The sequence below is a fragment of the Borostomias antarcticus genome, assembly GCF_949987555.1.
Source record: "Borostomias antarcticus genome assembly, chromosome: 19".
Lineage (NCBI taxonomy): Eukaryota > Metazoa > Chordata > Actinopteri > Stomiiformes > Stomiidae > Borostomias > Borostomias antarcticus.
In genome coordinates this window covers 20,628,733-20,654,024 of record NC_140252.1, presented here as the reverse complement: position 1 = coordinate 20,654,024, position 25,292 = coordinate 20,628,733, and the positions used below count along the sequence as shown (strand labels likewise).

General features: G+C 48.2%; 2 protein-coding genes across 2 annotated transcripts in view; one reads left to right on the top strand and one right to left on the bottom strand.

Moving 5' to 3' along the window:
• Window positions 1-9,547: 9,547 nt before the first annotated feature.
• Window positions 9,548-11,859, bottom strand: LOC311322105 (ras-related protein M-Ras-like; the record flags this gene model as incomplete). Its single annotated transcript, XM_084454127.1, has 5 exons — window positions 11,658-11,859; window positions 11,047-11,200; window positions 10,205-10,304; window positions 10,028-10,107; window positions 9,548-9,653 (listed from the first exon to the last, which is right to left on the bottom strand). The coding sequence occupies exons 1-5, from the start codon at window positions 11,848-11,850 to the stop codon at window positions 9,548-9,550; spliced, it is 633 nt and encodes a 210-aa protein (XP_084310253.1). The 5' UTR covers window positions 11,851-11,859.
• Window positions 11,860-13,960: 2,101 nt separating this feature from the next.
• The window catches only part of LOC311322076 (tyrosine-protein phosphatase non-receptor type 4-like), a gene marked incomplete at its 3' end in the record, with an annotated part of 55,868 nt that continues 44,536 nt past the window's right edge, over window positions 13,961-25,292 (top strand). The window contains exons 1-7 of the mRNA XM_084454086.1: window positions 13,961-14,077; window positions 18,904-19,058; window positions 22,379-22,486; window positions 22,803-22,845; window positions 22,929-23,007; window positions 23,112-23,156; window positions 23,273-23,323. Coding sequence (XP_084310212.1) covers window positions 18,921-19,058; window positions 22,379-22,486; window positions 22,803-22,845; window positions 22,929-23,007; window positions 23,112-23,156; window positions 23,273-23,323 — 464 coding nt within the window. The 5' untranslated portion in view covers window positions 13,961-14,077; window positions 18,904-18,920. The remainder of the gene's footprint in view (window positions 14,078-18,903; window positions 19,059-22,378; window positions 22,487-22,802; window positions 22,846-22,928; window positions 23,008-23,111; window positions 23,157-23,272; window positions 23,324-25,292) is intronic.

Below are 25,292 nucleotides of genomic sequence, written 5' to 3'. Positions count from 1 at the left end.
CTCTCTCTCTTGGTTGCTGCTGCGTCCCTCCACTCTCTCTCTCTCTCTCTCTCTCTCTCTCTCTTGGTTGCTGCTGCGTCCCTCCACTCTCTCTCTCTCTCTCTCTCTCTCTCTCTCTCTCTTGGTTGCTGCTGCGTCCCTCCACTCTCTCTCTCTCTCTCTCTCTCTCTCTCTCTCTTGGTTGCTGCTGCGTCCCTCCACTCTCTCTCTCTCTCTCTCTCTTGGTTGCTGCTGCGTCCCTCCACTCTCTCTCTCTCTCTCTCTCTCTTGGTTGCTGCTGCGTCCCTCCACTCTCTCTCTCTCTCCCTCTCTCTCTTGGTTGCTGCTGCGTCCCTCCACTCTCTCTCTCTCTCTCTCTCTTGGTTGCTGCTGCGTCCCTCCACTCTCTCTCTCTCTCTCTCTCTCTCTCTCTCTCTCCTCTCTCTCTCTCTCTCTCTCTCTCTCTCTCTCTCTCTCTCTCTCTCTCTCTCTCTCTCTCTCTCTCTTGGTTGCTGCTGCGTCCCTCCACTCTCTCTCGGCTGCTGCTGTGTATCTCCGCTCTCTCTCTCTCTACTGCTGTTTCATGCAAAAAAATGATTTTATTAAAATTGAGATTTTCATTGGATTTTTAAACTGACATTCAACTCATACATTGATATATCTGTCCATTAGGGGAGTCACAAAATACCAGACAGTAGGCAATACCTATTGTGAAATTCCACAATCCTGGATGCCCAGTTCGATACCATAGTTGGGGAAAAAAAATACACTACTTTGTTTAAAACACCCTCCAGCCAATATAGTGAGAGGAAAATTATGAGATTCCAGTTGGCAATTATACGTTAGCTAATAACTGTAAGAAACCAGGCTACACAGGGACGGGCTTGTATAAAGAACTACAGACCTGAGCCCTCATAAAACTAACGTTAAGAGCTCTCACGGGCAAGCTAACCTCTAGATAACGTTAAGAGCTCTCACGGGCTGGCTAACCTCTAGATAACGTTAAGAGCTCTCACGGGCTGGCTAACCTCTAGATAACGTTAAGAGCTCTCACGGGCTGGCTAACCTCTAGATAACGTTAAGAGCTCTCACGGGCTGGCTAACCTCTAGATAACGTTAAGAGCTCTCACGGGCTGGCTAACCTCTAGATAACGTTAAGAGCTCTCACGGGTTGGCTAACCTCTAGATAACGTTAAGAGCTCTCACGGGCTGGCTAACCTCTAGATAACGTTAAGAGCTCTCACAGGCTGGCTAACCTCTAGATAACTATGAGTATTCAGTTTCCCCTATAATTGTAACAAGAACCCCTGTCAGGCTAAAACAATGTATTTATTTTTATATCAAAACTTACGACTATAATATCACTGACATTTTTTAGCATAAGTTAATGGGAGTTTAATATAGCGAAAATTAGCATCACGTCAGCTGGGTTTGACAAAGCTATAGCTAGCTAATAGCCTATCGGCTAGTATTCATTGCTGACACTAACGATCATTAGTTGTGAGCGCGTGATGTCCCATTCAATTAAATCTCTGATGGGCAGCTAATGTATGATAATGTAATGGCTGCTGCTATCCTAATGTTACAGGATGATAGAAGCCATCTTAACAGTTTGCTAGCTAGCCAGCTCATATCACCAGTTGATAATTTGCCACAATGGAAAGACAAGTGATGTTAGTTTAGGTAACGTTAGCTAGCACCAACCTAGCTGGTTTTCATGTGGTTACTGCCTAACGTTAGATACTTAGTTTACCAGTAGCTAGCTAACCTAGCTAACGCTAACGTTACTTACAGCTGTGGAGAAAAAGCTCCTGATATCCCTCATCCTCTTCAGAGCTCCTGATCCCTCATCCTCTTCAGAGGGCCTGATATCCCTCATCCTCTTCAGAGGGCCTGATATCCCTCATCCTCTTCAGAGGGCCTGGTATCCCTCATCCTCTTCAGAGCTCCTGATCCCTCATCCTCTTCAGAGCTCCTGATCCCTCATCCTCTTCAGAGGGCCTGATATCCCTCATCCTCTTCAGAGGGCCTGATATCCCTCATCCTCTTCAGAGGGCCTGATATCCCTCATCCTCTTCAGAGGGCCTGATATCCCTCATCCTCTTCAGAGGGCCTGATATCCCTCATCCTCTTCAGAGGGCCTGATATCCCTCATCCTCTTCAGAGGGCCTGATATCCCTCATCCTCTTCAGAGGGCCTGATATCCCTCATCCTCTTCAGAGGGCCTGGTATCCCTCATCCTCTTCAGAGGGCCTGATATCCCTCATCCTCTTCAGAGCTCCTGATCCCTCATCCTCTTCAGAGCTCCTGATATCCCTCATCCTCTTCAGAGGGCCTGATATCCCTCATCCTCTTCAGAGCTCCTGATCCCTCATCCTCTTCAGAGGGCCTGATATCCCTCATCCTCTTCAGAGGGCCTGATATCCCTCATCCTCTTCAGAGGGCCTGATATCCCTCATCCTCTTCAGAGGGCCTGATATCCCTCATCCTCTTCAGAGGGCCTGATATCCCTCATCCTCTTCAGAGGGCCTGATATCCCTCATCCTCTTCAGAGCTCCTGATCCCTCATCCTCTTCAGAGGGCCTGATATCCCTCATCCTCTTCAGAGGGCCTGATATCCCTCATCCTCTTCAGAGGGCCTGATATCCCTCATCCTCTTCAGAGGGCCTGATATCCCTCATCCTCTTCAGAGGGCCTGATATCCCTCATCCTCTTCAGAGGGCCTGATATCCCTCATCCTCTTCAGAGGGCCTGATATCCCTCATCCTCTTCAGAGGGCCTGGTATCCCTCATCCTCTTCAGAGGGCCTGATATCCCTCATCCTCTTCAGAGGGCCTGATATCCCTCATCCTCTTCAGAGCTCCTGATATCCCTCATCCTCTTCAGAGCTCCTGATCCCTCATCCTCTTCAGAGGGCCTGATATCCCTCATCCTCTTCAGAGCTCCTGATATCCCTCATCCTCTTCAGAGGGCCTGATATCCCTCATCCTCTTCAGAGGGCCTGATATCCCTCATCCTCTCCAGAGGGCCTGATATCCCTCATCCTCTTCAGAGGGGGGCATTGTGGTGGATGTACCTGAACGGCTGTCAGAATCACAACTATGGCTTGCTGTCAGCGTCTGTCTGTAAGGCTGTTCTTCAGATCAAGCGAAAATTTGAAAAATGCAATGATCTATCTCAGACAAATGAGCCAATCAAACGTGAGTTTAAAAAATATAAAAAGAATACTGGGATGGCACATTCACAGTGGAGGAAAGGGGTAGGCTAACGGTCTAATATCTATAATGCAAAATAATTGGTACGGTCAAGGTTGCTTAAAAGTTGGTAGGGACAATTTGGGCCTCCCAAAATGTTGGTAGGGACATGTCCCGACCGTCCATACGCAAACCTACGCCCTTGGTTCCATTCCAGGTATGTGGTGAAACAGAGAGTATCAGAATAATAGTTTTGAAACACTTGTGAAAGTCACGGTGGACGCTTCTCTCTCTGCCGCAAGCTGATTGGCTATGATGCGAAGGCCACGTGGCGCTGTGTTCAGAGTGTTTTAATAATGGAATCTGGACACCTTGCGAGTGCTGAATGTTTTATTGAGGTTTTGAGTTCAGTATTTTAATAATGGAATCTGGACACCTTGCGAGTGCTGAATGTTTTATTGAGGTTTTGAGTTGGCACGGGCTCTAGGAACATGATGGTCAGTGATTGGCCGGTGCGGCTCTAGAGACGGAGCTTATTGGTTGCAGCTGTCCCAGTTGCAGCAGGAAACCTTGACGCCATGGGTGATCCCTAGCTTCAGGCACTCCAGCAACTTGAAGCAGGACTTGTGGAAGGTGTTTTCTAAAGAGAGAGAGAGATTGTGAGTTTGTGCACGTACATGTGTGTGTGTGTGTGTGTGTGGGCATGTGTGTGTGAGAGAGAGAGAGAGAGAGAGAGACACACACTCACCATAGGGGGCGGGGTAGGTGATTTTAGCACAGCCGTCCATCTCAGGAGGACATGTCTCCAGAGTCTCCACACAGTCTGCACTGTCGGGCGCGCTGCGGACACAGTTATAGCACTGCAGGGCCTCGCCTGGACAACACAACACACACAACAACAACAACACAAACAGAACGGTTACACGTGCAACGAGTACAGGTACAGGCAGTGGCAGGGATCTGTAACCAACTTTGTAAAACTCATTTGTTGGCCCTAATGCTCTTCCGTATGATGCACCCTGGGAGTTAGGAAGGCTCCCGTAGCGTTTCAGAGGGTCGGTCCTGATGCATCCTGGGAGTTAGGAAAGCTTCAGTAGCGTTTCAGAGGGTCGTACTGTACTCACCACAGGCCAGCGCCACCAGGAGCAAGACAGCAACAACAAACAGCTTCATCTTCTCTTGATTCTCTGATCTGTTTGGAAAATACACAAAGTAACGCTATAACCATGTAGCACACTGACTGAAACACATCCCTCAAACATGCCGTAGCATGACGTTGTGATAACGTACAGGACCAAACATCCAAAAAGAACTTGGTTTTTCATGGGTTTCAAATGTAGTCCAGACCGGCCATGTTGGGGACCAACACAGGTGTTTCAAATGAATGAATTAGTTCTTCTCTATAGGATTCTATGAGTAGAGCCAATCAGATAAATTGAAACACCTGTGTTGGTCCCCAATACGGCAGGTCTAGGGCTACATTTGAAACCCATGAATAGATCACATATGGTGTCCTCAAGAGATCAAAATTCCTTCAGTACTGATGTGAGCTAAACACCCCTGTTAATTCATCCAAGCTCCTTCCTAAGTCAGAACTTTAGCGTAGCAGAGTTAGCATCACCATGCGTTAAGTTAGCGTCACCATGCGTCACGAGCCTCTTACCTGTTGGACCTGTGCAGGTTTCCGTGTGACTCTCCATCCTCCCTCCATGCTTTTATACCCCGGCCCAAGCCCCCGCCCCCCCGAGCCCCCGCCCCCCCAAGCACCCCCCCCCCCCCCCCCCAACCAGGCCCCTGCTGTGGGAGAACCAGCAGATTGAGGACTTTGTTGTTCCAGGTTCGGACCCTGATAACCTGATATTCTGAGAACCTGAGAACCATCTTCAGAAATACACCCAGAATCAGTGGACCTTACTGTGCGTGTTCTTCATCATTCAACCCTCATCCTACCCACATATTTAACATACAGGGAAAAACCTACTGAGGAAACCACCAGCATAGCAACATTTGAACTTTTTATTCTCAAAATGTAGTTATGTAATTAATATCATAAAATTAATTGTTACAATTTTCTTTTTTTCTCGCTAATTTACTGTTAATTTGCATAGTGTGTAAAATTCAAATACACTTTTCTTTAAATCTATAGAAACTGCACTGACCTCTGAAACCAACAAGCTCATTCCACACAGATGTCTGCGGCCCCACCTCTCTGAGGGTGTGTGTGCATTTAAATCAGGATCCATGTCAAACATGAACTCATTTCCCCCACACCTATTAAAACTGCATGTGCTTTGACTGGGGTCTCCAAGGACCACAATTAATTGGTATTTTTAAAAAGCACTAATTGAAACAGAAACAGAAAACAATTATGTGATATGATATGATATATGATATGATATGATATGATATGATATGATGTGATATGATATGATATATGATATGATGTGATATGATATGATATGATATATGATATATGATATGATATGATATGATATGATATGATATGATATGATATGATATGATGTGATATGATATGATATGATATGGAGTCATTAGGAACACATTTTTTTAGAAAGTCATGATGAGTTGGGATGATGGAATACAGCAGCTGTGTGAGATCACAAGAGTTAGAGCTCCCCAGATAGCAAGCGGATCTGGGCCATATACAGGCCAGATCTGGTCTGGATCAGGGCCATATACAGGTCAGATCTGTTCTGGATCAGGGCCATATACAGGCCAGATCTGGCCCTTGTGGCTTAGTTCCGGCCCATATATGGCCCAGAATCATTACACATCTGCTTGCTATCTGGCTTGCTACCTCTGGGGTCTGTGGACCCCCCCAGTCAGGAGGACGAGGTTCATAATCATAATAATAATCATAATAATAATAAGAGCTGCAAATGATGCTCCTCTCACCTGACGGCCTGTTAGTCACTATTCTCAAAGATTCAAGGTTTTGTGTGCGACACGGTTTACAACTACAATTACTTGTCATGCAGAAAATATATTATTAGTCCAATTCTAGTCTAGTCAGACTCAGGCTCAACATATATTAGTCCGATTCAGACTCAAACACACTAAAAATATTAGCATTTCTTTCTTTCTTTCTTTCTTTCTTTCTTTCTTTCTTTCTTTCTTTCTTTCTTTCTTTCTTTCTTTCTTTCTTCCTTTTTTTCTTTCTTTCTTTCTTTCTTTCTTCCTTTCTTTCTTTCTTCCTTTTTTTCTTTCTTTCTTTCTTTCTCTTTCTTTCTTTCTTTCTTTCTTTCTTCCTTTTTTACTTTCTTTCTTTCTTTCTCTTTCTTTCTTTCTTTTTTCTTTCTTTCTTTCTTTCTTTCTTTTTTTCTTTCTTTCTTTCTTTCTCTTTCTTTCTTTCTTTCTTTCTTTCTTTCTTTCTTTCTTTCTTTCTTTCTTTCTTCCTTTTTTTCTTTCTTTCTTTCTTTCTTTCTTTCTTTCTTTCTTTCTTTCTTCCTTTTTTTCTTTCTTTCTTTCTTTCTTTCTTTCTTTCTTTCTTTCTTTCTTTCTTTCTTTCTTTCTTTCTTTCTTTCTTCCTTTCTTTCTTTCTTTCTTTCTTTCTTCCTTTTTTTCTTTCTTTCTTTCTTTCTTTCTTTCTTTCTTTCTTCCTTTTTTTCTTTCTTTCTTTCTTTCTTTCTCTTTCTTTCTTTCTTTTTTCTTTCTTTCTTTCTTTCTTTTTTTCTTTCTTTCTTTCTTTCTCTTTCTTTCTTTCTTTCTTTCTTTCTTTCTTTCTTTCTTTCTTTCTTTCTTCCTTTTTTTCTTTCTTTCTTTCTTTCTCTTTCTTTCTTTCTTTCTTTCTTTCTTTCTTTCTTTCTTTCTTTCTTTCTTTCTTTCTTTCTTTCTTTCTTTCTTCCTTTTTTTCTTTCTTTCTTTCTTTCTCTTTCTTTCTTTTTTCTTTCTTTCTTTCTTTCTTTTTTTCTTTCTTTCTTTCTTTCTCTTTCTTTCTTTCTTTCTGTTTTACTAAAACAAAATCCCCATATGATTACAGTCCAGAAACAGGTTAAGCATGATCATTTTAAACGTGTGTGTGTGTGTGTGTGTGTGTGTGTATGTGTATGTATGTATGTGTGTGTGTATGTGTGTGTGTGTGTGTGTGTGTGTGTGTATGTGTGTGTGTGTTTGTGTGTGTGTGTGCGTCCGTGTGTGTGTGTGTGTGTGTGTGTGTGTGTGTGTGTGTGCGTGCGCGCGGGGGACCTTGATCAGGAGCCAGAGCCTCGCTGGCTCTCTCTAATCAGCTGTGAAAGCACCTGGTGCTCGGGCGGGTTAGTGGCCCAGCGCCGCGCGTCCTGTCACCCGACCAGGAAACATTACTGTGTCATCAACTGTCACCAAGGTTGCGAACAGCATCAGGTGCACTCGTCATGTGCCAAACATTCAGGCTCTTCAGAAAAGAGCACATTAGCTTTCAGTTCAGCACTCGTTTAGTTGCAGCTCTTTAAAGTGGTTTATTTTGTTGAACATCAATAATACAGTACATTAAATGTATTATATACATAGCCTATATATATATATATATATATATATATATATAATCTGACCTTGGTCTCAGTGGGCCTCCCTAGATAAATAAAGCTAAAATAAACATTTAAAACATGTTTCATTCATACAGTAACTGATGAATTTAAGGATATCCAAAATGATAGATGGTGATTGAATTAAACAATAATACATTCATACTTTTTTCAGATGTGCATCACAGAGCCGGTCTGAATCAGTAGATGGCGCAGTAATAATCTCTCTTTTAGTTCGTGTTCTTCCATGAATAAACCGTCATGAACATTTTGCAAGTCTTGCAGTTCCATTTGAAACCACCAGAGGGCGCAATACATACAGCGGAAGGCCATTTATAATACTGTATCAGTGACTGAAGACGAATGAACTGAATGAATGAAGTCCCCTTATCTCGTGTATTCTCTGTTACTCTGTATCTAGTGTGTCTCTTCTTTCCAGTCTTTCTGTAATGTTCAGTGTTAAAACGCTGGAAATGCTGGGGGATCAATACAGTCTTATCTTATTTTCTAGTGCCATTTTGAAACTACACCCTCATGGTATATCGTCCATATTAGCATGGTATATCTACCATATTAGCATGGTATATCTTCCATATTAGCATGGTATATCTTCCATATTAGCATGGTATATCTTCCATATTAGCATGGTATATCTTCCAAATTGGCATTTTCCTCAGATTTGAATCTAATAGGACTTTGGAACGGGCAGAAACAGCAAAGTCAAGAATAATCTCAAGTTTCTTAACGTTTATTATTTTATCTTATACACTTGAAACTTCACTTTCCTAGGCTCAGCGGTTTGAGGCGCCACAAAGAGCTGACTACACAACAATACTGTGCATTACTGAGACACAAAACAGTAACAAAGCGCCTTAAACCGGTTAAAATGAAATACTGTAGACAATTTTGCAGAGAAATCATTTTGATAAGAAACAGTACTGCGAGGATGTCGTGGCGACACACTCACCCATAACTCTGACTTGTTTCGCAAAAGATCAAAATGAGACAGTGCTTTTATTAGTGCCACCACATACACACTATCTTGTTCAAACCCCCCCCCCTGTTGAAGCTACTGTACTCTGTGTCTTCCTCCCGGGCTCTGAGACGCTCTCACCCTCCCCCTGCTCCTACCAGCCGATCCCAACACAACACACCCTCCCCCTGCTCCTACCAGCCGATCCCAACACCACACACCCTCCCCCTGCTCCTACCAGCCGATCCCAACACCACACACCCTCCCCCTGCTCCTACCAGCCGATCCCAGCACCACACACCCTCCCCCTGCTCCTACCAGCCGATCCCAGCACCACACACCCTCCCCCTGCTCCTACCAGCTGATCCCAGCACCACACACCCTCCCCAGAACCAGTACCAGTACCAGCATCAGAACCAGACACTTAACTGTACTGTAGTTTACAGGTGGGGTTTGACCCCGGACCAGGGGGAGGAGACTTTACAGGCCGGGTCCGACGTCCGGACCGCGTGTGGAGGAGCCAGAGAGCCGGACGGCGGGTGGCGTTGGAGACTGGTGTGGAGGGAGCACCGACCATCAGTCAGAGGTAGAGGGCCCTCCGGTAGAGCGCTGTCCAGAGATAGAGGGCCCTCCGGTAGAGCACTGTCCAGGCAGGCGGTCAGAGGTAGAGCACCTCCCCACAGGGCCGCTCACTGCTCCTGGTAGGGCCACTCACCTCCCCACCGCCCAGAGGAACGGGAGCATCAACACACAGCGCTCTCACATCCCTCTCTCTCTCTCTCCCTCTCTCTCTCTCTCCCTCTCTCTCTCTCCCTCTCTCTCCCTCTCTCTCTCTCTCTCTCTCTCTCTCTCGTAGTGACCCTCTGGGTGCGACAGGATCATAAGACCACGCAGTGCATTCTGGGTCTGTGGGATCCAGCAGATCTCTCCTCACGCCACTTGGTCTTCTTCTTCTTCTTCTGGCTCCTCTCAGGGATCTCCTGTCTGAGGAGAGAGGTGGGGGGGGGGGAGAGGAGGAGGGGGAGGAGGAGGAGGAGGAGGGGGAGAGGTGGAGTGGAGGAGGGGTTGGGGAGGAGAGGAGGATTGATGGAGGGAGAGGTGGAGAGATGGAGAGGGAGAGGTGGAGAGATTGAGAGGGAGAGGGGGGAGGGAGAGGTGGAGAGGGAGAGGGGGGGAGGGAGAGGTGGAGAGGCCAGGGGGAGAGGGAGAGGTGGAGAGGCCAGGGGGGAGGTAGCAGTAAGAACGAAGGGTCAACGTGGAAATAGTCAGGCATTTGGACGCTGATATGAGATTTTTAAAGATTCATCATGATGATAAAGCAATTATAGACAGACAGATTTGCCGTGTCTTCCACATACCTGATAACTCTGACGAGCTCCTGAAATGCCTTGTCAATGTTCATCGGAGGGTCCTTAGCGCTGGTCTCAATGTACGCTATCTGTCAGCACACAACATCCAATTCGTGTGAGAAAAAACAACCAAAATGATGTTAAGAAGGACTTCCTGAGATGGTAGAGTTCCCCCTGCTCACTCACGCGGTGCTTGGAGGCCATCTCCCTGCCCTGCTCGCTGCTGATCTTCCGTAAGTGCAACAAGTCAACCTTGTTAGCCACAAGCACCATAGGAAATGATTCCCTGCAAATCAGGAAGTGACACACAGGAAGTGACACATTGCCCAGTCTGTCCACATCAAGTCAGCCATTAATCTCTACCTTTACTTTTACATTATAGTCTTTACAGACAGTCTTTAATCCAAATAAATTTACATTAGTTGCATTTAACGTAGGAAGTCAGTGTACTACTCCTCACCAGAACTCACAAGTGCATCTCCTTTCTAAACAAGTGACTAAGAGCATCATCTAGTGCTGAAGGCAAAGTGCTGAAGAGGGAGGATCCTGGTAGAACTTCTTGATCAGGTGGGTTTTGAGCTCAGTTCAGAACTGTTTGATTTATGACATGCAGTGACATCTAGTGTGGAGGTTCTAGTCCGGAGGTTCTAGTCTGGAGGTTCTAGTCTGGAGGTTCTAGTCCGGAGGTTCTAGTGTGGAGGTTCTAGTATGGAGATTCTAGTGTGGAGGTTCTAGTGTGGAGGTTCTAGTCCGGAGGTTCTAGTCTGGAGGTTCTAGTCCGGAGGTTCTAGTGTGGAGGTTCTAGTATGGAGATTCTAGTGTGGAGGTTCTAGTGTGGAGGTTCTAGTCCGGAGGTTCTAGTGTGGAGGTTCTAGTCCGGAGGTTCTAGTCTGGAGGTTCTAGTCCGGAGGTTCTAGTGTGGAGGTTCTAGTCCGGAGGTTCTAGTCTGGAGGTTCTAGTCCGGAGGTTCTAGTGTGGAGGTTCTAGTGTGGAGGTTCTAGTGTGGTTCTGTGGTGGGGGCGTCTCACCGGTCCTTCACGCGGAGGATGAGCTGGTGGAAGCGGTCCACGTGTTGGAAGCTGGCCTTGTCCGTGACCGAGAATACGATGAGGAAGCCGTCGCCCGTCCTCATGTACTGTTCCCTCATAGCGCTGAACTCCTCCTGACCCGCCGTGTCCAGGACTGACCTCACACACACACACACACACACACACACCCACACATACACACACACACAGGCACACACACACACGCACGCACACACACACACACACACGCACACGTACGTACGCACACACACACACACGCACACACAGACACGTACGCACGCACACACTCACCCACATACAGACACACATATGCACACGCGCACACACCCACACACGTACGCACGCATAAACGCATGCACACACTTACACACACCCACATACAGACACACACACCGCACACACACACACGCGCATACACCCACATACAGACACACAAATACGCACACACACACACACGCGCACACACTTTTATTTGAACACGTAACACAGCTAATATCAGAATACTGTCTTCCCATATTAGATGTAGCAACAGCCCTTGATGGAACCACCTCCAGGCGTGTCTAAACAGGGAGGCTTAACGAGACCTTTACCATCCAGGATGGACCACTGGCCGTCGATCTCCGCGTGCTTCAGGTACGAGTCCTCGATGGTGGGGTCGTAGTCGGGGACGAAGATCTTCTGGAAGAACTGGATGGTGAGGGCGCTCTTCCCCACCCCCCCGTCGCCCACCACCACCAGCTTGTAGGCGGGGAGGTCGTCACTGGGGACGGCGCTGGTTGCCATGGCGACGGCTATACCTGGAGAGGGGAGGGAGGGGGGGGGGGTGACGTCAGCCAGCCCATAATTACGTCCCCTGAAGCGCTCGCATGAACACGATCGCTGTGGCTGTGGTGATTACAATTTACTGCAGTCCATCAAACAAATAATATGATAAAAGGCAGTGCCAGTTTATACGCAATGTTTATGAGAATCATAGGGGAAATCTATCCATAATAGCCTACTGTTTCTACTTGAAATGATGGTAGCCTGTGCCTTTTAGTTTGAACAATAGCCTAATATTATGGCAATTATGTCAATTAACTCGTATTCATTCTCCCCCAACATGTTGTGCAGTATGAAGTCATTTGAAAAGAAACTATGGTTAATATATTTTCGCTTTCACACTTGTTTGCTGTCCTTATTAAGATAGAAATTGTAACACACCAGACAATGCACGCAAAACTCCGTTACACAACGACGGTGGTCTGCTAGGGTCACACGCTGTCACGGATGTCATATCCCGCGGTTTAACAATAGTGGGAAGCTGAGTGTTTCCTGTCCGTGAGTAACTCGTGTTCCGGTCCAGGAAAGACAGAAGGAGGGACCCCATCCTCTGGGCTGCAGCTGCGAACTGGCCCCCGTGAACACGGTCCGAGGAACACGGGGGGCCAATAGCGGCCCTGAAGCCCATTAAGGCCCCTGAACACTTCCACACAGGCGACTCGGATTAATAGATTACTTTCTCACTTAGGCTATGACATCATCCCATGAGCATTAATCAGGAGTAGGTTTGAACCTGTCCCATGTCTATTACCCTTCTTAAACTTGTTGATATCCGATGTAGAGGCTATTAACAGAAATGAATCTGGGGAAAAAAAAACATTTTCTGTAAAAAAATAAAAGAAGAAAAAATAAGACAAAAACAAGGAATAATACATAAACATTTCAGTCCATCCTGCATTGTACAGGACGTCTCGTTATTTGGAACTTTCTAGGTCTTTGAAGCGTAAATCATCCCCCCAAACCCGTGCGTCCAGTAGAATAGACCTAAACCTTAAACACAAGCATCGATATCAATCTCTTTTATAACTATACGAAATAATGTATTTTTTTCTCACACTCATGTCGCCATTTAGCCCAGCCTACATGCGAGAGAGCCCCGATAACGATGCATTTACATATCAGTCTGTACTGGGTTGAATCACAAAGTCCCCCCATAAATAAACTTACCAGGATGTGACTTCCATAAAAAGTTAGATGTAGTCTGGTCAGTTAGTGCGTCTTATTCCATTCAACACTGACCCAACTTCCAGCTCCGCTTATAGTCCTGAATCAAAGATCCCCTTCTGTCTCCACCCACCAGATATGTGACCCGCAAATACAGTATACGCCTAGAATATTGCTTGGGCTGTTGTATCCTGTCACTCTTTGCTCTCCGTCCCCGTGTCCCCTACCTCCACCACGGCTTTTCACACGGAAAACTCTAATGATTTCCTCAAATCCATCACAGCGCTGTGAACTCATCTGTTACTGCAGTAGTTCATATCGTCCACCAGATGGCGGTGTAAACACAACACGTTATTTCTCCAAACCCAGATTCAGACGACAACAACATCCTCTCGCTCTCTCGGCGCAATAATCTCTCCAGTAACGTTAATATGCCGACGACACACAACAGATGAGGTCAGAGTTTCTAATCATAGCCTACAGATATGTATTTTTAAAAAACAAAACCGCCTCGTCTTCATTGGAAGATGCCACGCCTCCTAACTTTGCCTCCACCCCCGCTCAGTTGCGCCATCATCACATCTGAGCCGAGCTGAGCTCCAGCTGAAGCTGCAACATTTGTTTCGATCCTGCTGCTGTTTGCTACAAAGTCACAATGATCAAAGACCCGGCTGACCGCCTCTGACTGCGTGCGTGATCAAAGAAAGGGCAGCTTGGATGTCCGGTCTCCTCTGACTCATACCTGCTCTCCGGCTGTGGGTCCAGGGATGTCGGCGTGACGCTTGCGAGGGACCCGACGCTTCATCCAGACCCGCGGGGCCGTGAGAGGAGCCTGGCCGACTAACATCCCCCTCCAGCCGGGAACAGATCCAGCAGCCTCCGGCCTGATGCTGGCCAGGACCCCGCAGGACGAGGAGGTGTGTGTGGGTGTGCAGGGTGAATAGATCTGACCCACTGGCTCGGATCCTCCTCCATTCAATCACCCTCTCAGAACCTGGACTCTCTGTCGGAGCTGTTTATGAAGGTGAGCGTTTTGAGCAGAAACAGATGTTTTTGCAGGAACACAGATGTTTTTGCATGCAGGACAACATCAGCTTGTTGTTTTCTAATACTGTGTCAGCCTGATGTGACAGCAGAGAAGTGAGTCCGTTTTACCGGCTCGTCAGACGACGCGAGGAACATTAGCCTATAATAGCCTATAATGTAATGACTTCAGAATAGGCCTAACATAGAACATCAAACCGGGCCTAATTAGACTGTAATGCTGTTATCATCATAAAGAATAGCATGAAGTCACATTATACAGTGCAAACACCAGGGCCCAATCAGAGATCTGGGGCTAGGGCTCACCAATGCTGTTCTGTTAGATCTGGCAATCGCAATAGCGGGGGTGTGGGGGATACGTTATGATTAAATATATATCTATTATTTGTGAGCTATACTACTACTGTATTTGAGCCATTTGATACTAGAAGGTGAATCCTGTCGCACCAGAGCCAGTAGGTACTGAAGGTCCCGCAGCCGAGGGCTCCTGTAGGCCGGTACAGACCTGGGAGAAACACGGTGGACCTGGTATCAGTAGTATATTATTAGTATGGTGTCAGTAGTATATTATTAGTATGGTGTCAGTAGTATATTATTAGTATGGTGTCAGTAGTATATTATTAGTATGGTGTCAGTAGTATATTATTAGTATGGTGTCAGTAGTATATTATTAGTATGGTGTCAGTAGTATATTATTAGTATGGTGTCAGTAGTATATTATTAGTATGGTGTCAGTAGTATATTATTAGTATGGTGTCAGTAGTATATTATTAGTATGGTGTCAGTAGTAGGCTAGTAGCCTAGTAAACGCTTTATTATTATTTCAGCATGGCAGCCATGTACATAAGCAACACAAGTTGAATTGGAGTACATTTTTACAGTAGCCAAAGGGCATGCTAGCCTAAAAACAACTATGATTAAAAGCATAAATGTAATATAAAAGTAACAACAAGAAAACAGTTTACAACACAATGACAAGCGAGGACACGGAGACTGTCGCCAATATGCGTTGGTTAGTTGTTAAGGAGGTCATGTAGTGTATTGCACCACGGACCCCCCCCCCCCTCCCCTCCCAACACACACACACACACACACACCCACACACACACACACACACACACACATGTGACACACCATGTCACAGATGTCATACACCCCCCTGCCTCCTCACTGTGCTGGGAGCCATCGGCCATCGCACAATAATCTTCCCTTACCTCCCTCTCATAGGATCTGCAGGGTGGAGGATGAATGAATGACTGGATGAATGAATGAATGACTGGATGAATGACTGGATGAATGACTGGATGAATGAATGAATGAATGAATGAATGAATGAATGAATGACTGGATGAATGAATTAATGAATGAATGAATGACTGGATGAATGAATAACTGAATGAATGAATGGATGAATAACTGAATGAATGAATGAACAGGATTGTTGTGTCGGCTACGCTCCAGTGCTCATCCTCACATTGAGAGACCGGGGTCAGTTTAGTCCAGTCAGCGCCAGAACTTTCCCCCTGACCGCTGGAGGAGAGCCGTCGAGCGATGATGATGCGATCATGACCACCGGGGGCGTGTCTTCTGCTGGCCACGCCCCCTAGAGCGAATCAAGTCTTTTCACCTCCACTGCCGGGGCAGGCGCTGTGTTCAGGGGTAGAACCGTGAATGAAACGATCACAGTGTGTTCAGGGGTAGAACCGTGAATGAAACCATCACAGTGTGTTCAGGGGTAGAACCGTGAATGAAACGATCCGTGTTCAGGGGTAGAACCGTGAATGAAACGATCACAGTGTGTTCAGGGGTAGAACCGTGAATGAACCCATCACAGTGTGTTCAGGGGTAGAACCGTGAATGAAACCATCACAGTGTGTTGAGGGGTAGAACCGTGAATGAAACGATCACAGTGTGTTCAGGGGTAGAACCGTGAATGAAACGATCACAGTGTGTTGAGGGGTAGAACCGTGAATGAAACCATCACAGTGTGTTGAGGGGTAGAACCGTGAATGAAACGATCAGTGTGTTCAGGGGTAGAACCGTGAATGAAACGATCACAGTGTGTTCAGGGGTAGAACCGTGAATGAAACGATCAGTGTGTTCAGCGGTAGACCTGTGTTCAGCTGGAACAGGAGGGGTGACGACTTTGACAGGCAGAGGATCCAAACTGTTTTACCGCTTTGAGGGACAGTTTGAGGGACAGTTTGAGGGACAGTTTGAGGGACAGTTTGAGGGACAGTTTGAGGGACAGTTTGAGGGACAGTTTGAGGGACAGTTTGAGAGACAGTTTGAGGGACAGTTTGAGAGACAGTTTGAGGGACAGTTTGAGGGACAGTTTGAGGGACAGTTTGAGGGACAGTTTGAGGGACAGTTTCTGCTCATCTAGTTTTTGTTATCGTTCAGCGTTTCATGCGATAAGTGGGCTCTTTCTTGTGAAGGAGGGAGTTTCTGTGTGTGTGTGTGTATGTGTGTACGTGTGTGTGTGTGTGTACTGTATGTGTGTGTGTGTATATGTGTGTGTGTGTGTGTGTGTGTTTGTTGTGGTACAGTAGAGATCATGTTCTCAGGAAGTTGAGTGACGTGACGCTGCATCCTCCCAGCGTTGGAGTGGAACATTTCAGCAGCCTGTCTGTCTGTCTGTCTGTCTGTCTGTCTGTCTGTCTGTCTGTCTGTCTGTCTGTCTGTCTGCCTGCCTGTCTGTCTGTCTGTCTGTCTGTCTGTCTGTCTGTCTGTCTGTCTGTCTGCCTGCCTGTCTGTCTGTCTGTCTGTCTGTCTGTCTGTCTGTCTGTCTGTCTGTCTGTCTGTCTGTCTGTCTGTCTGTCTGTCGGACAGAAGTGATTATATGGTCCTGGTTATCCTAACAGTTCATAGCACAGAGGGCTTTGCTGCAGGAGATTAAAGTAAGTACATCCAGGGGTTTGAACTCATCTACAGGGATTATTTTCAGGTCAAGTCAGGTGAAGATGTGATGTACATTAGCTGGATGGTACTAGCCTAACATGTTGATCAGAACGTTTTACTTTTCATACCGTAGCTGATTGAAGATTGAAGAAGGCGGGGCTATGGACCGTGGTGGCGCTGGTCGCTGGTCATCGCGTGTGGTCACCGATGACAGGATGGTAATGATGACGTCTCTGGGTAGTCAACAGAAGGCCCTGGCGTGTCATTTCTGCCTGTTGAATTTCGAGCTGTTCGTCTTACTGGACCGAGCTGTTTGAACCTCCCTGTACTCTCATGGTGTTTGCTGGTTTGATCCTCGACTGGTGTGGTGTGTGCTGGTTTAACCTCCCTCTACTGGTGTGGTGTGTGCTGGTTTAACCTCTATACTGGCGTGGTGTGTGCTGGTTTTGAACCTCTCCTGGTGTGGTGTGTGCTGGTTTGAACCTGGTGTGTGCTGGTTTGAACCTGGTGTGTGCTGGTTCCAGGAGCTTCATATGGTGTATCGTTACTAAAAGGCCGTCACAGCTGATCTCTTTGGCACTGTTTACCAGGGTTTGGCACTAGGCACTCAGCTCGGGGCGGTTTGATTTGATAACCGGCGCTTGGTTTTGGCCACCATGGCAACCAGCGATTTAGAGACACGACTGCCTTTTAAAAAAAATATATATAATTTTATGTCATTTCTGCTGTATTGGAATAGGACAGTTGAAGGACAAACAGACAGGTCAGAGCTACACAGCCACTCTGACCCTAACCCTAGCAGCTCTGACCCTAACCCTAGCAGCTCTGACCCTAACCCTAGCAGCTCTGACCCTAACCCTAGCAGCTCTGACCCTAACCCTAGCAGCTCTGACCCTAACCCTAGCAGGCCAGATCGACATCTCGTTAGGCATCTGTGTCTGCTGACCTTTGCGTGCTTGTTTGTGATTTCAAGCCGCTTGCGTTCTTGGACAGCGGCTGAGGTTTGAAACTGACCTGAGCTGGTGGGGGGGCTGGGGGGGGGGGGGGGTGGCAGTAAACAGGAACACATGACGAGACGCCGTCAGAGCGAGTATTGATTACCATTTAAAGTAGCAGGTGATGCGGGTAAACATGCTGGAGCTGATGAATGGCCTGTGACCCTGCAGGTCTGCTCTGTGGGAGGACGGGGTAGAGGGGCTGGGGGTAGAGGGGTAGAGGGGCTGGGGGTAGAGGGGGAGAGAGGCTGGGGGTAGAGGGGCTGGGGTAGAGGGGCTGGGGTAGAGGGGGAGAGAGGCTGGGGGTAGAGGGGGAGAGGGGCTGGGGGTAGAGGGGGAGAGAGGCTGGGGGTAGAGGGGGAGAGAGGCTGGGGGTAGAGGGGGAGAGGGGCTGGGGGTAGAGGGGTAGAGGGGCTGGGGGTAGAGGGGGAGAGGGGCTGGGGGTAGAGGGGGAGAGGGGCTGGGGGTAGAGGGCCTGGGGGTAGAGGGGTAGAGGGGTAGAGGGGCTGGGGGTAGAGGGGGAGAGGGGCTGGGGTAGAGGGGTAGAGGGGCTGGGGGTAGAGGGGGAGAGGGGCGGGGGTAGAGGGCCCAGGGTAGAGGGGGAGAGGGCCTGGGGGTAGAACGTAGAGCGAGTGGTGCAAAGCTGTACTAGTGTCACTCTCTGGGATCATTTACCTTTCTCTGTCCAGTAGATGATGCCATTTATTCAAAAGGTCAAAGGTGAAAAACATGTCCTCATACTTCATGGCTTGGAGGCACTTTTTATTCATTGAACTTCTACTTCATAAGTAAACCGAGGAGTTTTTATTTGACTTAGCGATGCCTCAGGCTGGTGTTGACTGAACTGGTGTTGACTGACTGTCCAGGACGGGTTAATGTTCTCACATCCTCTCTTGTCTCTCCATGGCAGACCTTGTGTGGACAGTAATGACCGCACGCTTCCGATCGCCCGCCGGCAGATACTACTATGCCCGAGCATCGCAGCTGGCCCAAGACAGGCAGCAGTACCAGGTGGTCTGCAGGGTTCTTCTCCTGGACAACAGCGTTCAAGCCTTCACAGTTAACGTGAGTATTGGATTGGATCGTTGCAGACGCCACTGTCTTTGTGCACGCCTCTCTTTTTGTCCAGCTGACCAATCAGCTATCGATGCTTAGCCTAATGCAGGGGTTCCCCTTTCGTCCCTAGAGCCCCCCTATCTTACACCTGATTAAATTTGCGCCCCCCCACTCCTAAGTCATTGTGAACATCCAGTCTTCGTCCTACGGAGGTCGACATAAAGTGGACGTTCACAATGACTTGGGGGGGGGGGAAGCAAATTCCATCAGGTGTGAGTTAGGGTCCAATGAAGCGCTTGGACAGCTTAGCAGTAACGTCAATGTTGACGCGATTCGGACTCTCAGATTAATTTGTTCGCTGCAAGACGGATGGCACTTGGCCCCTCTGTCCTAGGTACTCCAAACGTTCCCTGCACCTCCCTGACTGACCACCAAGCCCCCCCCCCCGCCCCGGGACCCAGAACTGCTCGTCCCCTAATCCCTTCGTTTGGGAGGTCCGTTCCTAGGGCCCGCTGAGCTGCCGTTAGGGGTCGGTCTCGTCCGCTGTCATGGCGCTCGGCGAGAGCAAATCAGAGGACAGGATGGATCTCACGTCTCGTAACCGCGCAGATAAGACGGCGACCGTGTGTTTGACATCTGCGTTGTTGAATGGAGTTCCACACAGTTTTGCAGATGGAAGCTGTGTGTGTGTGTATGTGGTTGTGTGTGTGTGTGTGTGTGGTTGTGTGTATGTGTTTCATACACTCGGTTGGTTCTGCTACCGGCATCTTCCCCTGGGAACTCGCCACTGTAGCTACACACAGCATATTATAGGCTACATGTGTACACACACACACACACACACACACACACAGACACACACACACACACAGCCTGTCAGACCCGTGTCTTGTGAGGACCCTCCGTGTTCCTCAGAGCAGGGCTTGTCGACACACGTCTCTTGCGGTCACCAGTTCTGTTGGAGGAGGAGTGGCGGTCCGGTCCCCAGGAGACCAGCTGTGGTCGTGGGCGAGGCCGGCCTGGGCTCATCGCTGCACCGCCAAACCCTCACTTGACCTCCCCGGCCTCACTGAACTAACCCGGCCTCTAACCCGGCCTCGCTGAACTAACCCGGCCTCTAACCCAGCCTTGCTCAATCAATCAATCAATCAAAGCTTTATTTGTATAGCGCATTTCATACCCAGAGGCAACACAATGCGCTTTACAGAGAACAAGGGAGGTGGGCATACGACCCACCTCTACATATTCCTGAACTAACCCGGCCTCTAACCCAGCCTCGCTGAACTAACCTGGCCTCTAACCCGGCCTCGCTGAACTAATCTGGCCTCTAACCTGGCCTCGCTGAACTAACCTGGCCTCTAAACTGGCCTCTAACCCGGCCTCGCTGAACTAATCTGGCCTCTAACCTGGCCTCGCTGAACTAACCTGGCCTCTAAACTGGCCTCTAACCCGGCCTCGCTGAACTAACCCGCTCTCTTTAAAAAAACACTTCTGCCTCTTCTGTCCGGCCCTCCACTCAGAACGGAGTTTACTTATTCATGCTGACAAGACGCCCTAAGTCTGCAGTATGGATGACCCCCTGGTGACCCCGGGCCGTGAGGGACAGAGAGGGAGAGAGAGACCACCCCCAGGGCAGGGAGAGCCTTTCAGATCAACAAACGTGTTTCACTAAACCGTCAGCTGTTTGGTCACTTAGTAACCGCTCGATCTTATTGGCTGACTGCTGCACCGCAGCTGTTGCCGTCGTTGATTCTCCGACAACGAGCCCTCCGGGCCGGCGCGGGGTACGGTGGCTCTGTTGGTCCACAAGGCACCTCTGCCCCCGTCCGAGTCTCTGGGCACGGCGTTGTAGCGCGTCGGTCGGTCAGACAGGCGTGTGGAATGGCGGAGGCCCCCTGCGGTTTGTACAGTAATGGTAGCGTGTTCTCCCCCTCTCTCTAGACCCCCGGTCTCCCTCCCCCAGCGCCCTGTTAATAATGCAGCTCCTCCGGTCTGGAGAGACGGCGTTCGCACGTCACCCCGACACTTTCCCCGCGCCGGCTGTGGTCTGCAGGTCGCTCTAGGAAGCATCCAGTCAGAAAGCCCCTCTAGGCAGGAAGAGGAAGTGGGCTGTCTCGTCGTGCACTGGGGGACAACACTGTGTGGTACTTTGTGGTTCAGACGCCTTGGATGTTGTCTAGTTTTAACCGGAGTGAGACTGCGGTCGTTCTGAACGTCTAACGCAGGGGTTCCCATCCTTCCGTCCCCAGAGACCCCCTAACTTACACTCCATGGAATTTGCGCCCCCACCCCCCCCCACAAAAAAAGTTGTGAATGTCCAGTCTGTGTGTGTGTGTGTGTGTGTGTTAGGGCTGCACGATTATGACAAAAGATAATAATTGTGATTATTTGCTTCAAAATGGTAATTGCGATTAATAATTGTGATGATTAATATTTAATATATAATATTAATATATAATAACCAAAATGCTCCCAAATCACGGACGTTGATCCCTTTCTTGCTACTAACTCACTGACCTTGTTTTCGCTCATTTTTTCACTACTCACAGCTGCAGGTACTCTTGTGACACTTGTCTTGACCTACTGCTATCTGTCTTCTCAGTGAAATTGCTGCGCACAGCGCGCTCAGCGGGAACACGTGATTGGTCAGACAGCATAAGCGCCTGTGATTCGTCCGTGTAGTCCTAGCACACTCAATTCAAAGCAAAATTATTAATCACATTAATTGCGGCCTTTTGCGATTAATTAATTGCGGAGGTCATAATCGCGATTTTGATTAATTCACGATTAATTGTGCAGCCCTAGTGTGTTTGTATGTAAATTCCATCAGGTGTAAGATAGGGTGCAATGAAGCTCTTCGGTAATACTAATGTTGACACGATTCATAGTCTAAAATTAATTTGCTGAATTTAAATGGTCTTATAGTGCCTTAAATACAAGGCTTTTTGACCCTTCATCAGATATGTATGTTGTTAAAATTGCTGTGTGACATGTTTAGTTTAGTTTATTGGTTTAAAATACAGAGACATTAAGCATATTATATTATATGCATATTAAGGAACATTTCTGTTAATATGCTAGTTTAGCCACAACCGTATTCTCTGGGTCAGGTGTCATGAGCACTGCAATCATTCAAACACAGTAGGAAGCAGCAGGTCACTAGGGGGGGTTCTGTCAATAACAAATATTTGTCAAGCTAATATTAAGGTCTCAAATTGTCAGAGGCCTGGCGGCCCCCCCCCCCCCCTGCGATTGTTGGCGCCCCCCTGCGGGGGGTCCGGACCCCAGGGTGGGGTACCCCAGGTCTGACTGGTCTCTCCTCCCTGCAGAAGCAGGAGGAAGGCCAGGTCCTGCTGGATCTAGTGTTCACGCACCTGGAGCTGACGGAGAGAGACTACTTCGGCCTGCAGCTGGCGGACCACTCGACCGACGGTCAGGTGAGCGAGCGGCGAGGTGTGGCGTGATCCTAAACCCGCCCCGGCCCGGCCCGGCGCTGGGGGGGACCGGCCCGTGACACGCCCGTGCCAAATCTACATAAGAAGATTAGCGGTTCTGATCCCAGACCAGTGGGTTGAAGTCGGGGTCGGAGGGGCTTGTTGACGGGAATTTCTTTGTGTTCACAAGTTCAGTAATTACAGTACAGTGTTGTTACAGTACGGCAATTACACTAGTGTTGGTTTTTCTAGATAATCAAGTGGATTCTTGTTGTATTTGAAGAGATAATATATTATTATTATTATCCTCATTTTACAGAGGTGGCTGGATCCGACCAAACCTATCCGGAAGCAGTTGAAAAGTATGTGTCACACATCAAGACACTTGTTTCATTCAAATATGTTTACGTTTTCTAATATTAACCCTTTTTTTTCTTCTGCTCAGGGGGGCCTCAACACAGTTTGAACTTCAGGGTCAAATTTTTTGTGACTGACCCAAACAAACTCCAGGAGGAGTACACAAGGTGAGCACTCCGGCGCTGACGGACCAACGTCGGGTCTTGATCCAAGCAAACCCCAATTTCCGTTTGACTTCATCCCCACTGACCGAGTCCTTGTGGTCCCGTAGGTACCAGTACTTCCTGCAGATCAAGCAGGACATCCTGAGCGGAAGGTGAGTGAGTCTTAGACTGAGGAGCTCTGTTGAAGAGCTCGTTGATCGGCGCCCGTTGGCGTGCGGCGAACCCTTTGACGGAGCGCGCCTGTGTTTGCCTCTCTGCCCCGCCACAGGCTGCCCTGCCCCCACGCCACCGCCGCCGCCCTCGCCTCCTACGCCGTGCAGTGTGAGTACCTACACACACACACACACACACACACATAATATATGCTCAAACCTGAAGTGCTGCCGTTTTGTTGTGAGGGATAGAAGCGGTCCAGCAGTGTTTCCTGTCTCTGTGGAAAAGGCAGTGTTCTCAGCAGCAGCGTCTGAACGAGGATTAGAGTGGGTGGGAGTCAGCGGATTAGTCTCTCTCACCAGAACAGCCTTCGCCTCAGACCCTGACTGTACTTGTCTCTCTCAGTTCTCAGTCTCTCTTTGTTAGCAGACTGACCTCAATACGCTGGGGGGGGGGGGGGGAGACTCAACACAGATCACTGGTTGTGTGCTTAATAGGAGCGATGCCCCCTCACGGGATGGGAGACATGTTAGCGTACGGCATGGGGGAGATAAATAGGTCACACAGGAAGTGGTCACGGTACTCTCGCATGAATAACTCGAGAAGAGAGGGAGGGAGAGAGAGGGAGAGAGGGAGAGGGAGGGAGAGAGGGAGAGAGAGGGAGGGAGAGAGAGAGGGAGAGAGAGGGAGAGGGAGAGAGGGAGGGAGGGAGGGAGGGAGGGAGGGAGAGAGGGAGGGAAAGAGAGGGAGGGGAGAGAGAGGGAGGCGGAGAGAGAGGGAGAGGGAGAGAGAGCGTTTATCATCTTCCAGCCTGTCGTCGTCTTCGTGAGGAGAATATGCTTCCCTGTTAACACCTCCCACTGTTTTCCCTCCAGCTGATCACTGCTGCTACTAACATGGCGTTGAGAATAGAGCAGCACAGAGAGAGAGAGAGGAGAGAGAGAGAGAGAGAGAGGGAGAGGAGAGAGAGAGAGAGAGAGAGAGAGAGAGAGAGAGAGAGAGAGGGGAGAGAGAGAGAGAGAGAGAAAGAGAGAGAGAGAGGAGAGAGAGAGAGAGAGAGAGGAGAGAGAGGAGAGAGAGGAGAGGAGAGAGGGAGAGAGAGAGAGGGAGAGAGAGAGAGGAGAGAGAGAGAGGAGAGGAGAGAGGGAGAGAGAGAGAGGAGAGAGAGAGGAGAGAGAGAAAGAGAGAGAGAGGAGAGGGAGAGGAGAGAGAAAGAGAGAGAGAGAGGAGAGAGAGAGAGAGGAGAGAGGAGAGGAGAGAGAGGAGAGGAGAGAGGGAGAGAGAGAGAGGAGAGAGAGGAGAGAGAGAGAGAGAGAGAGGAGAGAGCAGAGAGAGAGAGAGAGAGAGGAGAGAGAGAGAAAGAGAGAGAGAGAGGAAAGAACGAGGAGAGAGAGAGGAGAGGAGAGGAGAGAAAGAGAGAGAGGAGAGAGAGAGAGGAGAGTGAGAGGAGAGGAGAGAAAGAGAGAGAGAGAGAAGGAGCTGGATGGATTATCGACAGCAATCTCTGGTGAATGAATAGAGTGTGAATATTCTTTGTGCCCTCTTGTCCTCATTCTTTTTGATTTTATTTTATGAGGAGGCGCTGAAGCGCTGCCTGTTTGCTCCTTCTCCTCTCTCCTCACTGGTATCTCTTTCACAGTGTTGCTGGTATCTCTTCTGACAGTGTTGCTGGTATCTCTTCTCACAGTGTTGCTGGTATCTCTTCTCACAGTATCGCTGGTATCTCTTCTCACAATGTCACTGGTATCTCTTCTCAGTGTTACTGGTATCTCTTCTGACAGTGTTGCTGGTATCTCTTCTCACAGTGTCGCCGGTATCTCTTCTGACAGTGTTGCTGGTATCTCTTCTGACAGTGTTGCTGGTATCTCTTCTCACAGTGTCGCCGGTATCTCTTCTCACAGTGTTGCTGGTATCTCTTCTGACAGTGTTGCTGGTATCTCTTCTCACAATGTCACCGGTATCTCTTCTCAGTGTCACTGGTATCTCTTCTCAGTGTCACTGGTATCTCTTCTCACAGTGTTGCTGGTATCTCTTCTCACAATGTTGCTGGTATCTCTTCTCACAGTGTTGCTGGTATCTCTTCTGACAGTGTTGCTGGTATCTCTTTTTATTTTATTTTTTTGTCAGGGACAATG